We start from the raw sequence: 22,926 nt of genomic DNA, 5'->3' as shown, positions 1-22,926 counted from the left end.
ATATGAAGCCAAAGTACAGAACTGAGAGGCCGAGGTTGGTGTCCGATTTGGAGAAAGGCCTTGAGAAACTGGGGTTTAATGCTAACATAAGGATATAAAATGTGGCCTGTTATGGTCCAGAGCTAAAGTGTCCCCTCAAAAGCACATGCACAAGGAAAGTGACTAGGCCGGGGGTGGGCACGATGCTCATCAGTGGATTTGCCCATGGATGAGTCCATAGCTGAGCGTTGTGTTAGGTGAAGCCTGGTTGGAGGTGAGTTACTGGGGTGTGACCTGGAAGGTGTCTCGGTTACTTTTTTCTCGCTGCTGGGACAAACTACCTGACACCCAAAATTCAGGAAGGAAAGGTTTATTTTGCTCACAGTTTGTGGGAGTTTCAGTCTGTACTTGGCAGATTATAAGGCACAGTGGCACATGGCAAAGAGCTGCAGCTCAGGACGGCAGAACACAGCTAAGCAACAACCACACAGCAGGGCTGAATGGGGGAGGAATGTCCTCAAGCAGCTTCTTCCTCTCCCTTACATATGCAAACTATCCACCCCAGGGCGGGTGTCGCTCTCACACCCACAATCATTCAACTCTAATAGCCTGCCCCATATCCGCATGAGGCATTGGGGGGACACACAGACATAAACCATAACAGAAGGGTGTGCTCTTTTCCCTGGTTCCTTCCTCTTCTTTCTACTTCCTTGCTGCCACAAATTGAATAGCTTTTTTCCACCACGCCCTTCCGCCATGCTATTTCTGCCTTGGAGCCAGACAGTCATGGACTGAACCACTGGAAACTGTGAACCAAATCAAATCTCTCCTTTAAATTGTACACACTGAGTATTCTGTCCCAGCAATGGGAAAGTGAACAACACATGGCCTGAAGCCTTCATTAATTTGGTAACTGGAAATGTGACCTTCTATATGTCTTAGGATCCTTGAGAACACTACCTCCATGAAGAAAAGGACCTAGCAGGCCATGGACGCAGCAAGGGAACATATCATCCTCTCCAGGATCTACAGGCAAAATAAAATCATATCAAAAATTGAAATTTCAAGAAACATGTAGTTCAAAATACAGAAAGGAAATGCCAAATCAGGAAAATAGTATAAAAATACAGTCCTAAATCATTGGAAAAAAAAAAAAAAAAAAACCTTGGCAAATGTAACGATAAAGCTGGTTAGCAACATGTAAGACTCTCACAGAAAATAACCCGTACAGAATATGATTCACAAAATTCACAATAAAAAAATTACAGCCCATATGAGGAAATAGTTCCTAATGAGGGAAATCAGAACACACAATGAACAGAACAATTAGCACACCAAGGAATTTGAAATAGTAGCACAATCTAAAGAAGACTGAAAATAACTACATTTAAAATTATTGTTGGGGTTGAGGATATAGCTCAGTGGGAGAGGGCCTGCTCAACATGCACAAGGACTTGAGTGTGACCCCCACCACAATAGTGATGATGATGATGATATAGAGAGGAGTAGAATTTATAATTAAAAAACAAATCCTAAAAAACAGAATCTGTAGGAATGGGCAGAGTTATCTAAAAGAAAAGAGGTGGATTAAACAGCAAACTGAACACAGAAGAAAAAAATCAAATGATGAAACTAGAAATAGACCTAAGAAAATTACCCAGAATGCAATATGGATAATAAAGTGATCTTTATGGTGATGCGTGCCTGTAATCCCAGCACTCATTAGGCTGAGGCAGGAGGACTGGTATTAGTTTGAGACTATTCTGAGGTGGACAGCGAGTTCAAGGCCAGCCTGAACTACACAGTGAGATCCTGTCTCCAAAACATAAATATGAGATAGAAGTTAAAGGACATGGAAGGAAAGATATAAAGGTTCAATAATAACAAAAACAGCCAATTTTCCTCTTGAGAAAATTATTACAACTTGCAAGCCCGTGAAAGATGGGCCAAGAAAGAAAAGAGAAGTCACAAATGAAATATATAAGGAATAGCCAGGTGTGGTGGCATATGCCTGTAATTCCACCACTCAGAAGGCTGAGGCGGGAGGATTGCCATGAGTTCAAGGCCAACCTGGGCTACTTAGTGCGCCATCACTCCTGGCATGCCAAGACAAAATTAAAGATCATATGAAAAGGATTTGTTCTACCTTAACTCATACTATACAGCTACCAGACTTAAAACAGTATAGTATCCCAAAGAAACTGTGAATAGAAGAGCCAACTGAACCCAAAATAAACCAAAGAAGGAAATAATAAAGAGCAGAACAGAAATCAATGAATTAAGAAAAACCAAAGTGAGAAATCATGAAAACAAAAATGCATTCTTTGAGAAATGAGCAAAATGTGTAACCTGTAGCCACCGTAATGGAGATAGAGAGGTAAAGGGGGAGGGGTTAGGGGAGGGGAAGGAGAGAAAGGGAGAGGGAGAGGGAGAGGGAGAATGAATATAAATAAGCACAGGGAGCCAGATGCAGTGCTGCACACTGTAATCCCATCTACTTGGAGGTCTGAGACAGGAGGATTGCAAATTCAAGGCCTGCCTGCGCAACTTAATGAGACCCCGTCTCAAAAGTAAAAAGGACTAGGGATGTAAGATCAGTTTAACATTTGAAAAAGAGAAAGGCCATCTGATCCTATCAATTGCTGCAGAAAAAAGTGATAAAAATCCAATACCCATTTCTCCCTTAAACTCTTAACAAAGAAGGAATAGAAGGTAATTTTCCCATCCTGACAAAGGGCATTTACAAGGAACCTAAGCTAACATCTACTAAAGGATACTAAATACTTTTGCCTAAGATCACAAAAAAAGGCAAAAACATCCTTTGTCACCACTTCTATTTAATATAACTGAAGTCTCTACTCAGGGCAGGAAGGTAAGAAATAGAAATAAATGTTAACCAGATTAGAAAGGGAAAAGTGGAAATGTCTTTATTCTCAGAAGACATGATCATCCCTGTAGAAAATCCAATGGAATTAAAAAAAAAAAAAAGCTACTAGTCCAGACATAACTGAATTTAGCAAGGTTGCACACTGCAAGATCAATACACAAAAACCAATTTCATGCCTATATATAAAAGCAACACACAAGTGGGAATTGGAAATATAACATTTACAAAAACATCAAAAAAATATTGACTACTTAAGGATAAATCTAATAAAAGATAGGCAAGACCTGTACACACAAAAAGACTATAAACCATTTCTTAAGAGAGATTCAAGAAAAACTAATAGCTAGAAATAGGTTGTTAGCTACGGATTAATGCAGCTAAGTCCATAGTTATGTCCATAGCTTTGTTCATTGACTGACAGAGTCAACCATCAAGATGTCAATGTTTAGCTGGACATGCTGCATGCCTGTAATTCTAGTAACACTCTGGGAGCTGAGGCAGAAGGACTGGAAGTTCAAGCCTAGCCTGGGCAACACAGCAAGACACTGCCTCAAAATAAAAAATTTTTAAAGGCTGGGAGGACTGCAGGTTGAGCTCAGTGGCACAGCACTTGCCTGGCAAGCATATGTGGTCCTGAGTTCAATTCCTGGGACCACCCCCCAAAAAAGTAAAAATTAAAATTAGAAGGTTGGGAATATAGATAAATGTGAAGGCCCTGAGTTAAATCTCACTACCATAAAAAAGTCATTTCTCCCAAATTAATTTATATGCAATCTTAGCAGGAAATTGACAAGCTAACTATAAAATTCATAAGAAAATGCAAAGGATTTAGAAAGAACAAAGTTGGAGGATTTACACTCAATGATTTCAAGATTTATTATAAAGCTACAGTAATCAAGACAGAATGGTACTGGTATAAATACAGATAAAAAGATCAATGGAAGACTGCTAAGAATCCAGAAATAAATTCTTATAGACACAGTCAATCTCAGAAATATCCCAATGTCCTTCAATATGAGTAGTATACCTAAGATGGGGACATAACTCAATGGTAGAGCCCTTGCCCAGCATGTGCAAGGCCCTAGGTTCAATCTTCAACATACAAAAAGAAAAAAAGAAAGATGTTTTAAACAATTTAAAAAAGAAATTAGTACATCTACATAGGGGAAAGTATACAGCTGATAAAAAGAATAAGGTAGACCTACATATACTGACATAATAGAAAAGTATATATATAATGTGGCACTTACGTTTTAAAAAAAAAAAAAAGAAACCTAGTGCTTCTGTGTGTGTGTGTGTGTCCAAAAAGATCTGGAAGGGCCAGGCATGGTGGTGCATGCCTATAATACCAGTACTCAGGAGGCTGAGGCAGGAGGAGCTCTACGAGTTTGAGTTAACCTGGGCTACATAGTGAGTTCAAGGCCAGCCTGAACTACACAGTGAGACCCTGTCTCAAAAAACAAATAACAGGGCTGGGGGTTTAGCTCAGCGGCACAGCGCCTGCCTGGCAAGCACAAGGTCATGAGTTTGATTCCTATACCGGAAAAAAACAAAAAAAACCACCTGGAAAGAATATACCAATTAATAGTAATCATCCTTCAGAAAGGAGGATAAAAGGTGTCATACATAAATGAGCTGTACTAGTTCATATTCTCCCTATAGGACAGGGTAGTGGGTATATGAAGACAACTAGCATAAAGCTCCACTGATGACAGTGTCCTGCCCTCCATCAGGGTAGCTATCCGAAACAAAACAGAAAATGCTTTCCTATAACCTCTTCATACAAACACAACCATGAGTCCTCAGCACCTAAAATACTGCATGAATTGCAGTCAGACTTCCTACAGGATGCCAGGAAACTGGAGAAGATCCAAGCAAAGGCAGCTAAAAAGATCAAGAGAACAAGGAGACTGCCACGTAAGGAAAAGCCAAAAGGATTTTTGATGCTTCAGCTGAGCAGGCTAAGACAACAGCTGCAGTCATTTTGAAGTACAGCCAGACGTCACACGGTGTAAGAGCAAGAGGGTTACACCAGATCCACCAAACCGCACCCCACCAGCAGGCGCGGGGCCTCCCAAGACATCTGGGGTCCCGTATGGGGCAAGCATAGGAAACCGCACTCTGAGGGAGGAAGTAAACTGCGCTCACTTTAGGGAGACAACCTGGAGTGTGCTGTGCAAGGGACGAGGAGGAGGAAGTGGAGAGAGGACAGCGCGGAAAACCGTCACCGGCACCGTGAGAGATGTGGGCCTTAGAAGGAGAAAGTCAGCAGCAGCGACCACAGCTCCTCTCAGCCTCCCCACCTTGGCCACTATTTCTTCACCATCAACCTGTTTCCCTGAGATAACCTGATTGGTTCTCTGCCTCCACAGTCCAAAGAGCTTTAACTGAAATTGAAAATACCAGTGACGAACAAACAGGAACCCCTTCCTCAATGGGTGACAGAGATGCAGGGATGGCAGAGCCACGGACTGCCCAGGGAGATGAAACCCTCTGCCAGCCTACATAGCCTCACTGTAAACCCCAGTGGCAATAGCACCCATTCTGGACATGCTAAGGAGGTAGTTGTCACTTTCAGTTTTTGTCTCCAAGGAATAACAATGACATACCGGGAATGTAATCATTATGTACTGCAAACACATAGTAATAAAAAATTAGCTAAGCATGGTAGCCCACGCCTGTAATCCCAGGACTCAGGAGGCTGAGGCAGGAGGATCTCTGTGTGTTTGAAGCCAGCATGGGCTAAATAAGGGAGTTCAAGGCCAGCCTGCACAACATAACAAGACCCTATCTCAAAAATATAAATAAATAAATAAATAAATAAATAAATAAATAAATAAATAAAATAACTTTACTATCTGCAAAAAACAAAAGAAAAGAAGAAAAAAAACTTCACATGGGTGCTAGAGGATTTCTCCAAGGGTAACAGCTTCATGGTCACAGAATAAGTGCCAGGTCCCATCACAAGTACCCATGCCCGGGCCTGGAGCATGAAAAGGACTAGCAGAAGAATGATACAGTGCAGTCCCTCACCATGCAGTACAGGCTTGGGAAAGGTGGCCATTAAAACTGATCTCCAGTGTCAGATCCCTCTGCCTCTGCCAGCCCAAGGCAGTGGGCCATACCTCTGCAACTTACCATGGTTTCCACTCCATAGGCAGTGGGGCCACGATGCCCTCCCGTGCCAGCCACATCAGCTCTGGTTCCTTGATGGGGTCAATACCAATTTCTCGAGCAAATTCCAGAATTTCTGCAAGGAGCAGCAGGAAGGTAAGAAAGACAGGGACAGAGGGCAATGGATAGAAAGAAGAAAAAAAATCACCATCAATCCATTTTCTACTTTGCCTTTTCTTTCCAAATTTTCTTCACTGAGGAAAGATTATTTCTCTAAATATAAATAATAAACACATAGAATTATTTCCTTACATCTGAAACAATTAATAAATGACCCATCTGAATCAGGACATGCTAACTCCATACTCCCAACAATATAATCTAAACCCAAGAATAACAAAGACCAAAACTAATCCTTTACCATGGCAGGGACCTCAGGAAGAACTCTAAAGCCACAGCCGGAACCATCAGGATGAGGGCAGCCCTACCAGAAGGAGATAAGCCCTTCCAAGATTTGCAAGCGCTCGGCTCAAAAGTACTTGTCACTCAATAACCAAGCATGTACTAAATAACTGCAGATGGCGGGGCTCACAAATGGAGTAGGTGCCAGGTGACATACGCTGTGACCATGACACGCAGTGTGCCCTGGGAGCAGGGAGAAGGCAGTAACCGATTCTGTCTAGAAGCAGGAAGACACCTGCGCTCAGAAGGCAGCTGATACTCAGTCTTCTTCCCATGAGTGAGCCCTCTCTTCCATAAGGTGATTCTTTTCGACTTTATGATGTATTTCAGACCCTAATACTATACTCTTAGAATCAAAAATTGAGAAGAATTCTTTGGTCAGAGATTCAGAGATACAGGAGATATACAGGTACTGAATTAAGAGCTATCTCACCTTTAGGTAAAAAGACAGATGAGATGACCACTGGAACATGTCACTGGAGGTCCCAGGAATAATAAATTAATACCCAAGAGGCATCAATGCTTAAGCTGGTAGCTGCCCAGGCCAGAGCAGATCACAAATATGGATCATCTCAGTGGAAAATCTGGAGCATGACATACATGAGGATTCAGAAATAAAGACCACTTTTCTCAAAAGACCAGTTGGAGGCCGAGGTGGTGGCACACGCCTGTAATCCCAGCACTTGGGAGGCTGAAGCAGGAGGATCGTTGTGAGCTCGAGACCAGCCTGGGCTACAAAGTGAGCTCAAGGACAGCCTGAACTACATACTGAGACCCGTCTCAAAGAAAAAAGACCAGCTGGAACTTGGTTGGCCAGGGAAGGACTGAATTATTCACTGATTTCACTAATACTTTTTGAGTGTCTCCCATATGCCAACCACCATGAGAAATGCTGGCTGCCCTTACAGATTTTACATTCTAACAGAAGAGACACCAGCAGGGAGGTAAACAGATAAATACGCAAGGAATCAGAGCTACCAACAAATACAACAAAGGAAGGAACTGATGTGTGAGATAGAGAATGACAAGGTAGAGGCGGGCTTCTTTAGAATGAATGGTCAAGGAAACCCTCTCAGCAATGAAGATACTAAAGAGAAACATGCAGGATACAAAGAGTACTGGGCAAAGCACTGAGAAAGAGTATGCAGGCAGAAGAGCAAGTGCAAAGGACCTGTGGGAAGATGCAGCTTAGCCTACCTGGAGACGTCCAGAAAGTCAATATGACTGGCACAGAGAGCCTTGCCAGGCGGAAGGGCCAGGTCACAAAGAGCCCTGCAAGCCCACCGAGGGTATTATGTTGGCAGTGTGGGACAGTTCTAAAAGCAGAGCTCAAGAGCGATGTGTCTCATACATAAGATCACTCTGGCTGCTAGGTGCCACACAGACTGGACAAGGGCCAAAAGATAAGCAGTGAGCTAATGAGAAAGCTACTGAGATAGCCCAAGAAGAGGAAATGATAGCTTGAGATTAGAACCCCTGAACTTGGACTGAGCACAAGTTATAAATAAACTCCCTTAGAAAAACTTTGACCTCATTTACAACAGCAACCCAAAAAAGACAACAACACAAGCTTAGTATCTTGCCTCCAAAATGTTTCAGACTTCAGATCTTTTTTTTTTCAGTTTTTGGAATATCTGCGCAGACTTTACTGGGTGAACATCCCTGATCGGAAAATTCAAAGTCAGAAATGCTCCACCCAAAATGTTTTAGATTTTGGAGTATTTTGAATTCTGGGTTTTCAGATTAGAGCTGATCAACATGTATTAAGAAATAGTCCGCTAGGTATGATGATACATGCCTATAATCCCAGCACTCTGGGAAGCTGAGGCAGGAGGATCATAAACTCAAGGCCAGCTTCAGCAACTTAGTGAGACCCTGTCTCAAAATAAAAGTAGAGCTGGGGGTGGTGCTGCACACCTGTAACCCTAGCTAGCACTCAGCAGGCTGAAGCAGGAGGATCACCATGAGGTTGAAGCCAACCTGAACTACATAGGGAGACCCTGTCTCAAATAAATAAGAAAAAAAGAAAGAAAGAAAGAAAGAAAGAAAGAATGAATGAATGAATGAATGGGAAGGAGGACGTAAGTCTGTGGTAAAGTCCTTTCCCACCACGTGTGAGGACATGGGTTTAATAGGAAGAGAGGAAGAACAGGAGGGAGGGAAGATCTGAGTGAGAAATGCATGAGACCAATATAAAGAAAACTTAAAGTCCTCCTAAAAGAGCAAAACAAAGACATATACGGAAAGGAATACAATGTTCTTGACTAGGGAGACTTAATAAAGATGATAGCCCTCCCTAACTTAATTCAGTTATTAAACACAATTTTCTCCAAATACCAACAGTCCCCCCATTATAAAGCCCTACCCAGAAAGTGACAAGGTGATTCTGAATTTCATGGGGGAAACAAGCCATATCCAAGAAAACCTTTGATAATAGAGCAATGAGAGCATTTTTTTAGACTACCAGACATTATAAGCCATGATGAGGCCTCAGTAAATCAGAGTAGAGCAGTGACATCTGAATAAACAGCAGAGGACAAAAGAAAATAGACCCAAATGCACAGCACCCAAGTCAATCAGGGGGAGACTGGCTATTCCATTAATGGTATGGGAGCAAAACTAGAAGAATATATAAGTATTTTACCATTGGAGGGGAAAGGTTTTTCTAACTATGATACATAGTTCAGGGGCTATATTAGAATGGATGGATAGATTTAACACAAAAATTCAAAATTCTGGGGCTGAGGGTATGGCTCAGTGGTAGAGCAAATGCTTAGCATGAGTAAAGCTCTGGATTCAACCCTCAGCACAAAATAATTTAAATATAAAAATTTAAAATTTTCTACATGGCAATTGAAAAAACATATTACACTATAAGGAAAGTCTAAGGTTAATATATGGGATAATAGACTCCCAGGGGATATAAAGGTTCTCAGCTCACTCTCACAGGCTCACAGACTATTTGGGTTGTAAACAAAATGTGTCCAAGGCCGGGCATGGGGGTGCATGCCTATAATTCCAGTACTCGGGAGGCTGAGGCAGAAGGATCGCTGCAAGTTTGAGGCCACCCTGGGATACAAAGTAAGTTCAAGGCCAGCCCAAACTGAATAGTGAGACTCTGTCTCAAAAAGACAAAAAAAAAAAAAAAAAAAAAAAAAAAAAATGTGTCCAGATCCATAACTCTTCAAAATTAAAATTTCACTCCAAAAAACAAATATAGCATTTAAAAGAGCAGGCCCTGGACATAGAATACACATGTAAGGATCCTTTGTACTACTATAGAACTGGTGTAACTATAGGACAATTATTTAACCTTTCTGTGCCTTGATTTCCTCACTGTAAAATAGGAATAGTAATAGTACCTGACTCATTGAGTAGCAGCAAAGGCTGAAAGGGTAATTATAAAGTTCTTAAAACAGACTGGCACATAGCAGTGCTAAATGTTATTACTTTTATTAATAATATCAGTCTTGATTGTTTAAAAAAAACAGTTTGTTCTCAACAAACTGAGGGATTAGGGGCATAGTTCAGAAGCTGTATGCTTGCCTACCATGGGCAAGGCCCTGGGTTCCATCCCTAGCACTGCAAAAAAGACAAAGGGTTTGCTCTGGCCTCAGGACATACTGTATTTCATAATATCCCTTCCTATATTTTCTTTTTTTTTTTCTTTTTTTTGAGGCAGGGTCTTGCTATGCAGTTCAGGCTGGCCTTAAGCTCACTTTATGGCCCAGGCTGGTCTCAAATTCACAACGATCCTCCTGCCTCAGCCTCCCAAGTGCTGGGATTACAGGCATGCGCCACGATGCCCAGCCTTCCTGCATTTTCATTTAAAACTAATCTTTATGGGTTTGAGTCCTATCACCACACACACACAAAAAAATTATTGATCTAAGCCAAGGTTGGCAAACTTTTTTCTGTTAAGGGCCAGACAGTAAGTTCTAGACTTTATAAGTTATATGTTGTCTATCATAACTGTGTAACACACTGGTCATAGCATGAAGCAGCCACACACAATATAGAAACAAATAACGGTGGCTATTTTCCAATAAAATGTTATTTACAGTAATAGGCAACAAGCCAAGTTACACCCATGGACTCCATACAGCTTGACAATTCCTGATCCACAGCCAGCCCTTTCTTGCATCTTGCATTGTACTGAAAGAACGGAGATGGATCGGACATTATCGCTGCCCTTGAAGAACAATGAACAAGATCCCACAAGCCTCTTACCTTGCTCACTGGGAATGTAGGTCTCGTCATAATCTTCCTCCAGAACCAGCTGGTCTCCTATGCGGATGGGTCGTCCAGCCATGCTTGGCCTAGACTTGAACACCTAGACCCCGGAGACCCCCATCCACAGAGAAAATCAGTAACTGGGCTTACAAGGGGAAAATTGGCCTGGGTGGTGGAGGATCTAGGTCAGACCAGACCCTGCAAGCCAACTAGGCCAGCGATGCCATGGCACCAGGAATAGGAGAGAGAGTAGTGCAGAAGCTCAGAACTCAGGCTTCACAGGCTCTGCACCTGGGAAAGTTCACTGAGGTGCACCTCCCAAGGCTGCTGAACACCTGAACCACAAAAGATCCACACACCTGCTCTCTAAAGGGATTGGCTTCATATCCTCTTCAAACAGTAGAAGGACTTACAGCACAGGACCCCCAAGTAGAAAACCCCAGTGACACCAAAGCAAACCCCCACATAGCAGCATAACCCAGTGCATAGTGAGTTACACCATTACATCTAATAGTGCCCTCAGGAAGCTTGCGATCTAGAGGAGAAAGCATGCACAACTTCAGCAGCAGCAGAAGCAATAACACTCTCGCCCAGGAATACTAAGACAGGAGTAACAAATTCCCACTGAAGAATGAAAAAGCATTCTAGGCAAGGAGCGCTCCGTGCAGGAGCAGGTGTTCTGCAGCACAGGATGACAGCAAGCGTGGCAGGGACTGGGGGGAAAGCCAGCTCAGGGGCCAGTCACAGGGAGGCTTTGTAGACTGCTAAAACAGCCTCCACCTTGCCCTCCAAAGAGGAGTCAACTGGGGCCTTGTGGGGACAAAGTGACACTGGGTAGTCTTTTTTTTAGGACAAGAACTCTGGCAGGACTGGCACAGCTAGACTGGAGAAATGAGACACTGGTGCCAGAGAAACCACTTGAGGAGACTGCCATGCAAGTGAAAGATGATGAGGACTTAAACTAGGACAGAAGCAGCAGGAATGGAGAAGGGACAGACACAGTGGATGGACACAGTGGTGTCGGGCTTAAGAAGGAGATAGGAGGGAAAGTGAAAAAGAGCTGCAACAGACTAGCTTGTGTCCCTCCAAAATTCAAACAATGAAACTCTAACTTGCACAGATAGGGTCTTTAGGAGGTAATTAAGGTTAAATGAGGTCATTAAGGGTGGAACCCTGGCTGACAGAATTGGTGTCCTTATAAAGGGACAGAAATCAGAGCTCTCTCTTTCTTTGCCAAGTGAAGACACAGAAAGGCAGAGGCCATGAGCAAGGCAGGAACCAGAAACAGACCTTGACCTGGGAGTTGTGGCCTCCAGAACCGTGAGAAAATAGGTTTCTGTGGTTTACATCGCCCAGGTGATGATGTTATTGCACTAGCCCAAGCTCTCTACAAAAGGAGTCCAACCTTAGCTCGAGGTTTCCAGCCCCAGGAATGGAGTAGTGCCAAATTCTTCACCTGAGCTGGTGCAGCTCTAGAATCACTTGCCTTTCCTACCCCTAGACCCACCACCACCTCAGGACCGTGCAGTTCCACTAACTTCCCCCAGGACAGCTTCCACACCGAGGCCTGGTGAAGCACAGCTAACCCGCCCCGTAAGACAGCTCTGTGCTCAGAGCCCATCCCCTGCCTGGCGAGGAGTGAGCCACACCAGGTGTGATCAGCCAACAGGGGTCTGGCACAGCAGTCCTGACCTCTCCTGTTCCCACTTCTTCAGAAGCTGTCACTATTCCCCCGGGAGGAGCGAGCTTGAAGTGGCCCTCTTTGAGCACAAAGACCCCACCATCAAAAACGTCAGGACCTGTCCTGGAGGAAGTGTTTAAGAAATGGCTCAATCTGGAATCTGAATCTATTCCAGATCCCTTAAGATGGACCCCTAACAATTGACAAAGTCTCCATCAAGACTTGTTAACATGCCCTCTGTGACCACGACAGCAGAGGTGATCAGCCTTAGGACTCACAGGTATCAGCCTCTTCATCAGTTCCTGGACCCCCAAGGGAGTGAGACTCTGCCCCTCTCAGAAGCTAGGACCAAAGGAAAAAGGGTTCCTCTCTGCAGTACACAAGCTAAAGTCATAAGGACCACTGCTCCAGAACCTAAGAAGCCCTATCAGCCTGCAGGCATAATGCTCACATCTCGGCATGGTCAGAGACCAGAAGGGCCTGACTGCTACCAACATCACAAAAGCAGACACAACAGACCTAAAACCAGGGCAGCAGATGGAGCCCACTGCCTGGTGGCTTAAGGAGTCACCTGAATGTTTAATCCTCTTAATTAGGGAGAAAAGAGAAAGAAAATGGAAAAGACCCATGGGCAGGGAGGACCCAACAGCGGCCTGAATATCAGGATACACAAGCATATATCAAGCATGGTTTCTACATAAGGCACTGTATTAACATTTCACAGAATTTGAGAAATCCTGCATGTGAGAAGTGTTACCTATCCCAAGGGAGCAGGAAGAAGGAAAGGAAAGAAAGGATGAGAAAAAGAAAAGAATAACTGGGTGTCGTGGTGCACGCCTGTCATCCCAGCACTCGGGAGGCTGAGGCAGGCGGATCCTTGCAAGTTCAAGACCAGCCTGGGCTACAAAGTGAGTTCAAGTCCAGCCTGAACTGCATAGCGAGACCCTGCCTCAAAAGGACAAAAAAAAAGAGAAAAGAATAGAAGAAAAGAATGGAAGCAAAGCTTTTGTAAATAAGAAGGGGAAGAGGGGTTGAAGGGAGGGGAATAGAATGGGAAAAAAAAAAGAATCAAGATATATCACATACATGGGCTAGGGATATAGCTCAAAGGCATAAGTGCCTGCCTGGCAAGCACAAGGTCCTGAGTTCAATTCTTGGTACCCCCCTCCAAAAAAAAAAAGATGTATCACATACAGGTACAAATTCTCTATGATGAATGTTATGTATGTATATGCAAAATGTACCAATAAAATAAAATTTTTTTTGAATGTTACCAATCCCTATATAAAAATCACCTCTGAAAAGTCACAACATCTGTCATCATAGAAAAAAGCTAATTAAGCCAGGTATGGTGGTGCATGACTGAAATCCCAGCACTTGGGAGGCTGAGGCAGAAAAATCACTGCAAGTTCGAAGCCAGCTTGCGCTACATGGTGAATTCAAGGTCAGCCTGAACTACAGAGTGAGACTCTGTCTCAAAAAACAAACAAGGCCATGGACGTAGCTCAGTGGCACAAGCGCCTACCTGGCAAGCGCAAGGTCCTTAGTTCAATTCTTGTACCTAAAAAAAAAAACAAAGCTAATTATTTAGGGACATAATGATGGATATTTAACAATTTAAGGTCCAAGAAGAATATTTAAAATCTGAAATCATGGATCATCCAAACTTCAAACAAATCTTCCAGAAAATATTAAAATATGAGTGGGCTATATTTACATTCCACCTTCCATCTTCACCTTTCCTGACTTCAGAAAAGATGTAGTCAAGGACAGGGCCAAAAGGGCAAGGACTTGCAAGAAAAAGAACTATGGGAAGAGAAGCCATTATTTCTTTAATGGCTACTAGAAATCATTTACACATTCAAAAAATACTTGTTAGCCAGGCATAGTGCCGCACACCTGTAATCCCAGCACTCTGGGAGGCTGAGGCAGAAGGACCAAAAGTTCAGGCGCAGCTTGGGTAATTTAGCAAGATCCTGTCTTCAAAATAGAAAATTTTAAAATGGGTTAGGGATATAGCTCAGTGCAAAGGTCCTGGGTTTGGTTGGTCCCCAGTACCAAAACAGAGAGAGCGAGAAAGAGAGAGGGAAGAAAGATATTTGTTGAGACCTACCAAGTTTGTATATTTCTAGGACTAGAGATGCAATGGTTATTAAAAACACATTCACTTGTCACTCTCTAGAGCTAGTCTAGTGAAGAACAGTTGACCCATCAAATAGTGCCAGAGAAGGGCAGTGCTACAAATGGAAGAAGAGCCTGGAGGAAGTGAGGCAATTCGATGGCACCTATGCTGAGAACTGAAGGGTCGGCAGGTATGCGGAGAGCAGGAATGTGTTCTAACAGCCAAGCAGCATGCACTAAGGCCTTTCAGCTGGGAACACCACCAAGCAAGGTGGCGCTGGGGAGGCAGATGTGTGGAAGCCAAGCCGTGCCAGGGACTTATCCTTTACCGTACGGGAATTGAAACCCAGGAGAGGGTTTTTCCAGATACACATTTTGAAAAAAATCACCCTGGCAGAGATTGGGCATACAGACTGGAATAGAGGCCAGATAAGAAGGAAGAAAAATGGAGCAAAGAGCCAGACACTGTGGCATATGCCTCTAATACCGGCACTTGGGAGGCCAAGGCAGGAGGATCATGAGTTGAGGTCAGCTTGGACTTTATAGCAAGACCTTGTCTCAAAAGAGGGGGTACACTGGGCATGCTGGCACATACCTGTAATCCCAGCGCTCAGGAGACTGAGGCAGGAGGATCACTGCAAGTTCATGGCCAGACTGGGCTACAAAGTGAGTTCAAGCCTAGACTGAACGGCATAGTGAGACCTTGTCACAAAAAAGACCAAAAAAAATTTTTAAAAAAGAAGAAGAAGAAAGAGGCAAGAAGAGGAGAGAAGAAAAGCTGAAAAGCAGAGCAACTATGGGAGGGCCCTACATAAAAGCATGAGATGGCCTAGGTAAGAGAGGCTGGCAACCTGAGCTGCCACGGTAACAGAGGATGAGAAGCCTAAGAAACTCCCCTTAGATCTGAGATGACAAATAAGTAGATTTTCCTCTAGGCCTGTGACAGTGAGGAGCATTCTACTCAAGCCTAGGCAATCAAAAGCTGCAACACTGTACTCCACAGAGCAGTAACCAACAGCTCAGATGAAGTCTGATGAGATCTGCCTGCTACATAGCCTAAGCCCCACCACAAGCTGTAGAGTTACAGGGGAGGAGCTCTGTTGTACCAGTCCCAGAACCTAGCAGAATAGAAGTGATTCACACACTTCCTCCAAGAAGCCTTCCATAGCCAACCTCCTGCCAACCCAGAACCAGCTCAACACCAGGAACACTGTTTTTGGTTTTTTGTTTGTTTTTTTTTTTTCTTTTGGTATGGGGAAACAAACTCAGGACCTTGCACTTGTGCCACTGAGCTACATCCCTGGCCTGGGAACATAGTTTTTAGAAACATGTTCATAGGCATACTTCTCTCAATACGATTTTTCTCATGGTACTACACGCCACCTCTCCACATGCTCCTGAGGCCAGGGCTCCTCCTCTTGAACTGTCCAACCAAGGCTAAAACAAGCCAATACAAACTGCAGGAGCTCGGTTAATGCTGTAAACCACTAAGACAGAACCAAGGCATCTCAGGAGATGGAAAAGCCCGTAGTTGGCCCAACTTGCCTCTCCATGCTTTAAGTGACAGATGGCATAGTGGTCAAAGCACTAGCTTTTAGGACAGAAAATCTGGATCCAAACTCCAGATCTTACTTGCCAGCTGTATGGCCGTGGGCAAGGTACTTCACCTCTCTAAGCCTCAGGAACCTCATGTGTCTAATTCAAACAATCATGATACTCTGTGATAAAAGAAAAGACTACTTAACAGTGAGTGAGAGAATATTTGAAAAGTACCTAGCACAATCCCAAGTAAACAGTAAATGTTAAGTAAATGTAGCTGGTATTATTGATGCTATTGCCATAAAAATAATAGTACCTTGGGCTGGGGTATAGCTCAGGGGCACAGCGCCTGCCTGGCAAGCACGAGGTCCTGAGTTCGATTTCTGATACAAAAATACATAAATAAATAAAACCTCACCCAAGGTTTCACAGCTAGTAAATGACACAGCATAATATGCGTACATCCAAGTCTATCCGAATCCAAAGTCTGAGTCCTTAACCACTCTGACAGGACCAGAAAGAAAGAGCCAGCCAGCGGGGTGGCAGGAGCGACCCAGAATGGAAGGCAAGAAGAGTATTACAGAGGCTTGGAAAGACTGACTTGTCTGACGTACATAGGGAGGCATCGTGGGATTTCACAAAGGAAACTGGTATGATGAGATTTCTAGTTCAGAAAGATGACTCTGACAGCTTCACAAGAGCTAATTAGAGAGGCACAAGAACAGAGGCGTACAGCCCACTTAGGAAGTTATCCTGCAAGCACGGGCAAGAAATGATGAACTAAGTCCGTGGCTGTGAGGATGGAAGGAAAGGCCAGGCTCTGCGGGTAGCAGGAAGCATAAAGCAGGACCTGATGTGCAGCAGTAAGGGAGGGGCGCAGGCGGAGGGAAACTACAGCGCTTCAACCTGCATACAGTGAACAAATTTCTACGGCGTTTATGAACTCCGGTGTAGACTTGGCTGTCTGAGTGAAGTCCTTCAGTGACAGCAGGAATACAAGTACAGGAGGAACCGATCCGGGGACCAGGGAAGGTTGGAGAGGACCATTAAGCAGATAAAAGCTCCGGAAAGTGTTCTGGCTGGAGAGAATTTTGCTGAAGAGATGGCAACTGAAATTCTGGGCGCACTCACATGGAGATGAGCGCGATGAGCGCAAAGGAGGGGCCTGCAAAGAGCTGTGCTGGGAGATTCCGCAGAGAGGGGGTCGCGGACGCCAAGTGAGGAGTCTTAAATCAGCGCAAAGAAAACAAAAACTTCCCAGCTTCCTCAGCTGTCCAAAAGATGGCATCAGGCTGGGGTGGCCCCAGATTCGGATACTGAGGGATCCCTAACAGAGGATACAGACAGGGTTCGGAAGGCCGGGCCTCGCCAGCTGCCAGCGGGCCGGACGAGCTAAAAGAGCGCCGCAGCGGTCCTCGCGTTGCCCGCGCCCTCACTCCTGCACCGGCCGCTGCCCACTCACCTGCCAGGGCCCCGCTGCCCACTCGCGATCGGGCGACAGAGGTTTTGAAGCTATGGCACTCCCTCGGCCGCTCTTTTTTCACTTTTCTGTCAGTTCCCGCCTGCACTCGGGCGCGTCCCGCTAGCTGGCAGGCCAAGCTGCCTCAACTTCCCCGAAACCCTCCTTTCCCAACCACGCCATCCCGCCCCTCCCCAACAAGGTCCTCACCTGTCCCCCACCCGAGAATCCTCAGGGCGATGACTCTGCGGCGCTTCCCCAGCACCACCCCGGCTCCCCGCTTCCAGGGACGCCGGGGTGTTGCCCTGCAGCGGCCAAAAACCACTTCCGGACGGGTACCAACCTAGCAACTGAGAGTCCCGCCTCTAACCGGAGCCAATAGGTCGCTGACTGAGAGCTCTGGCATTGGATTGGTTGGAAGTCCCGTCGGAATACGCAGGAGTTTCCCATTGCATGATGGAAATTGTAGTTCATGATAGGTGATGGGGCTTCTGGAGTGATTAAAAAACCTCAGTTTAGATATGAGGAGAATTTCTTTCAGGATACGGAAGGCCTATTAAAAATAGTAATAGTAATGTAAGTTATCCAAGGCAACTGATTGGTCATTACGTTTTATTAGTGGAATTAATGCCAGTTGAATAATAGTTACCACCAATAATCAGTCCTTTGGCTGGTCCTTTAATAAACAAGAAATGTGAATTTAAGGTCATGGAGATCCCTTTCCCATCCGCATGCCTTCTCCTCCGTCCCCTCCTCCCAAAAAATGGCTCTATGCTTCAATTAAATCAATGAGCCCTTGATCAGAAATTAAGAAGACCTTGTTTCTACTCTCCGTGTTTTCATTGGCACACAGGGATCACTTTGCCTTTCTGCGAGGGATGGTAACGGATGGTAACGTCTGTCATAATTATTTCAGAATCTGTTGAAGAAGAAGAAAGTAACATAATGTGTAGATCCTGCACACACTCCGTCTAGTAGAAGTATTGATAGTAATGTAATTCCAAAGTGCTTGAGTTTTGCTTACACAGAGAACAAATACTCCTTTCTCTCCCACATGGCCAGTCTCCTAGAGAAGTAAAATGGAGCAGAGACACCTGAATTTCCCATGAATGGGAAAATGGGAACAGGAAAAGCAGAGATTTTGCTCACTGAAAGAGAAAGAGCCAGATGTGGTGGCGCTTGCCTGTAATCCCAGCACTCAGGAGGCTGAGGCAGGAGAATCCCCGTGAGTTTGAGGCCAGCCTGGGCTACACAGTGAGTTCAAGGCCAGACAGAAATACATAGCAAGACCCTGTCTCAAAAGAAAGAAGGAAAGAGGGGTGGGGATTTAGCTCAGCGGCACAGCGCCTGCCTGGCAAGCGCAAGGTCCTGAGTTCAGTTCCCGGTATCGGAAAAAAAAAAAAAAAAAGAAAGAAAGAAAGAAAGAAAGAAAAGAAAGAGGGAGGGAGGGAGAGAAGGAGGGAGAGACGGAGATGGTGAAGCCACGCAACTGAAGCAGCTCCAGTAGGTTCTAGAGTCGCATGTGGAACCTACAAACTCTTGAAACTAGTCTTTGCACCACTAGGAACCTGATCCCACAATGAGGAACTCAGACTGTTATTCCTGTAGATCCCCAATCAGATGGCCAGAACATATTCCCCATGTTTAAATTTTTCTGCCAAAGTTCTCTCTGGACTTCTTTTATTCACACTACAGATGAAAAGTGCTGTTCCTCCCTTTTCTCCACACACCTTAAAAGTCTGAAGGTTCAAAGGGACCAGAGTGGAAAAGGACCCTAAGTCTCACCAGCTCATCCACCACAGATTGCACAGAACAGAGATTCAAAATGCCATTTGTAGTTCCCTAAATCAAAGAACTTGCAATCAATCTGGTCTACTTCAACTGTCATCAAAATGCTTATCTTTTCCCCCTTAACATGGATTCCCAGCTGATAGGAAGAGCTAATAAAATAAGGGATACTGAGATTAGTGGGATTATCCTCACACAGATAAACAATTTGCATTGTATCAGGCTGCTGCATAGTTTTGTACTCAGAAACGCAAACTCATTTATCAAATGTTCTCAGGTAAACATTTTTAAGAAAGTAAGTCTTTCAGAGAGGAGTTAACAATAATGACACATTAACTGACATACTAGTAGTGTACGCAACCAACGAGGGAGAATTTCACTCATTGTAGATTGTCTTTTAGAGTTAGGGATAAACATTTAGAGATGATTTTTTTAAGGGTGGATGTTCCCAAAGCCTCATGCACATGTAGATGGGGCTTTTTCAGAGGCAGCTGAATCTAGAGTTTGTGATTAATTCATAGTGCAATACTGAGATTAATGGTACTGGGACTGCTGGATCAGTCCACTGATTGGATTGGCACTGTGCTAGCACCAGAAGTCTGGATAAAACAAAAGGGATAGAAAGAGGCTTGTATCTTCCTTTTGCTCTTGTTGCTTTTGGTGTCTTTCATTTTTGTGAACTTTTGCCCCTCTTCCACATGACACCCCTGCCTGGAAGCCAGCTAGTTACAGACTGAAACCTCTATAAACTGTGAGCTAAATAAATCTTTCCTTCGTTAACTTTGGGTGTTAGGTATTTTGTCTCAGCAATGAGAGAAAAGTAACTAAGACAGAACTTGGTACCAGAGAAGTGGGGTTATTGCTGTGACTATATGTGACCATGCAGTTCAGGAGCCTTTGGGAATGGCTTGTGGAAAGAGTTTGGAAAGGTTCCAAGATGCTGGCTGAAAAAGGAGAGCTGGAATGCCTTAGGCTGTTCTATGTGGGAGATTCTAGTCAGAGCTCAGAAGACCAGAAGGCTCATAGAAATCCTGCCATTAAAGACCAGGCTCAGGAGGTTTCTGCCGAGAAGGACTGCATTGGTTGTTGAACTCCAGATGATATGTGTTATGGCTTGGCAGAAAGTTTGTCTGCATTTTGCTCATGTCCAGAGACTTTACCTGAGACTGAGAGTAAGAGTGGTAGACTAATTAATCTGGCAAAAGAAATTTCAAGGCAGTCTAATGTTGAAGCAGTAGCATGGCTGCTGTTGGGGGCTTTTAGCCAGATTTATGTTGAGAATCAAGAGCAAAGAGCCAAACAGAATGATTTAAAACATTGTGAGTTTGGCCAGAAAGAAAGCTTCAGTAAAGCTATAGACTGCAAAGATAGAGCAGAGAGACCTTGATTGCTAAGAAGGAACAGGAGAATAGAAAAGATGAGCTGAGGGCATCACAGGAAGCAGTAGGACTCCACTATTTGCAGCCCCAAAATTGTAAAAGTGAAAGACTGCTTTGAGAAGAAGGCCCCAGGTGGCAACATAAAGAATTTGTTCCTCAGAACTGGATTCAGAGTGCTCAGCAATCCAGGCACTCAACCCCTACAGCCAAGAGAGAGAAAGAAACCTGGGTACTGCTGCTGCTAGCAGACCTTAGTACCATCGAAATGGTGCTTGTTTTTAGGTGCATGCAGAATGTAAGAGTTACGGATTCAGGAAGGCTTCCTCAGATTTCAGAAGTCCTGGGAGGCCACACAGTGTGTTCCTGAGAGGGCAGTGTAGAAAGTTGTTAGTGTGAAGCCAAAGGTGCAGTGGAGACCCCAGAAGTTTGGGGAAGCCAGGAACGTGGATCATCTGAGGAAAACTTCAAGGAGGGAGCAGAGCCAGCTCCATAGAGAAACCATGGGAGCTACACCCACCAGAAGTGCTGTAAGGGTGGAGGTACCCAAGCCCTTTGGAGTTCGTATCTTGCTACAGATTGCTTTGGATGCTGCACATGGAACAAAAGGACTTAATGTTTGGCCTACTGGGTTTTGGATTTGCTTTGGTTCCAGTCCATTGTATCCCCTGTATGTAACTTTTGGAATGGAAATATCTATCTTGTGCCATTGAATGTTGAAAGTGTTTAACTTTCTTTTCATTTGTACAGGGGCTCACAGCTAAGAGTTTGCCTTACATCTCAGAGGAGAGTTGGGACTTGGACTTTTCCGCAATGCTGAAACTGTTAGGACTCTAGCAATTCTTAGAGATGGATTAAATGTCTTTTGCATAAAGGAATGTACATAAGCCTTTGTGGGGTGAGGGGCAGAATGTTATGGTTTGTGTCTAGATGTCTCCCCAAAGCCTCATGTAGTCCTAGGCTTTTTTAGAGGTGGGTGAATCTAGAGTTCCTGAATGATTCAAGGTCCAATGATAGGAGTAAGGGTGTGAGTGCTACATGTACCCTAAGGTGGGTACCCTGCCTACATTATAAGGGACAAAGAGAGGTTTGTCTCTCTTTTCTCTTTCTCTCCTGTTGCTCTTGGTATCTTCTGTTGCCATGAATGGTTGCCCCTCTGCCATGCTATCCTACCTTGAAGCCAGGTAATTATGGACTAAATCCTCTACAATCTGTGAGCTAACTAAATCTTTCCTCCTTTAATTTTGGATGTGGGGCATTTTGTCTCAAAGACGAGAAAAATACCTAAGACAATGAGGGAGTCAAATTTTCCTCTAACTCTAGATCAGAAATTCCACTACTAGAATTCTTCTTCTCATTTCATACCGTTTCGGTATATATAAAAAAGCACCCACATGAAAAAAAGGAAAACACTGGTTAATCCTGCGACTTTTTAAAAAGTATATAAAGTTGCAAAATGTTTCCTCTGTACTTTCAATCCATCTTATTTAAAAATTACAAATTGCTCTTCCAGCTCCCTTCTCTGACTTGTTTTTCCCTACAGTACACTCACATCTGAAAAACTTTGTTTGTTTATTTATTGTCTGTCACTCTGCATTAGAATGTAAGCTCCATAAGGACAGAGATTATGTCTGTTTTATTTATTGATGTATCCTCAGTGCCTCAAATAGTGCCTACTATGCAGAGGCCCTCAATGTATAGTCACTGGGTGGATAACTTCAGCAAAGAAAAGAAGAAATGAATCCCTCCATTTCAGAGGAAACAATTGTTGGCATGTTGATGTCTGTCTTTGGGATTTTTTGATGTTCATGCAGCTAAAAATTTGTAAGTACTGTATACACATCTAAGCACAAATACATACTTTAAAATTTCTACAGAAATGAGATCATAATGTCCTTTCTCCACTTAACATGCTATAAACATCTTCCAAAGTCATTTCATAAGAAGCTATGCCATTGCTTTTTAACAGTTATTTAGGATGTCATTGAATAAATGTCAAATGTCTTGGTCTCCTATTTGTGACCATTTACTTGGTTTCTTGGTTTGCTTCTTTGCTTGTTTATTTGTTTTTGAGACAAGGTCTTGCTATATAGTACTTACTGGCCTGGAACTAGACATGCAGCCAGGCTGGCTTGAAAATCATGATCTTCCTGCTTCAGCCTTCCAAAACCTGGACCATAGGCATGAACCACCATGCCCAGCTATTTCCAAAAAAAAATTTTGGTATTGGAAATTGAACTCAGGACATTGTGCTTGCCAGGCAGGTGCTGTGCCCCTGAGCTACATC

General features: G+C 43.9%; 1 protein-coding gene across 7 annotated transcripts in view; it reads right to left on the bottom strand.

The window, feature by feature from the left end:
* Window positions 1-17,805, bottom strand: part of Cep164 (centrosomal protein 164kDa) — a 68,663-nt gene extending 50,858 nt beyond the window's left edge. For 6 of the 7 annotated variants that reach the window (XM_005378211.2, XM_005378212.2, XM_013511151.1 and 3 more), the window contains exons 1-3: window positions 17,686-17,805; window positions 10,673-10,775; window positions 6,005-6,116 (exon numbers count right to left, since the gene is read on the bottom strand). In XM_005378211.2, coding sequence (XP_005378268.1) covers window positions 6,005-6,116; window positions 10,673-10,754 — 194 coding nt within the window. In that variant the 5' untranslated portion in view covers window positions 10,755-10,775; window positions 17,686-17,805. Of the gene's footprint in view, window positions 1-6,004; window positions 6,117-10,672; window positions 10,776-13,881; window positions 13,918-17,685 lie in introns of all 7 variants that reach the window. The other variant, XM_013511149.1, reaches the window with a different exon arrangement.
* Between the last annotated feature and the right edge of the window lie 5,121 nt (window positions 17,806-22,926).

Source organism: Chinchilla lanigera, unplaced genomic scaffold, assembly GCF_000276665.1.
Source record: "Chinchilla lanigera isolate Chin_1 unplaced genomic scaffold, ChiLan1.0 scaffold00011, whole genome shotgun sequence".
NCBI lineage: Eukaryota > Metazoa > Chordata > Mammalia > Rodentia > Chinchillidae > Chinchilla > Chinchilla lanigera.
The sequence above is the reverse complement of the archived record's forward strand: the minus strand, read 5'-3'. Positions and strand labels throughout refer to the sequence as shown.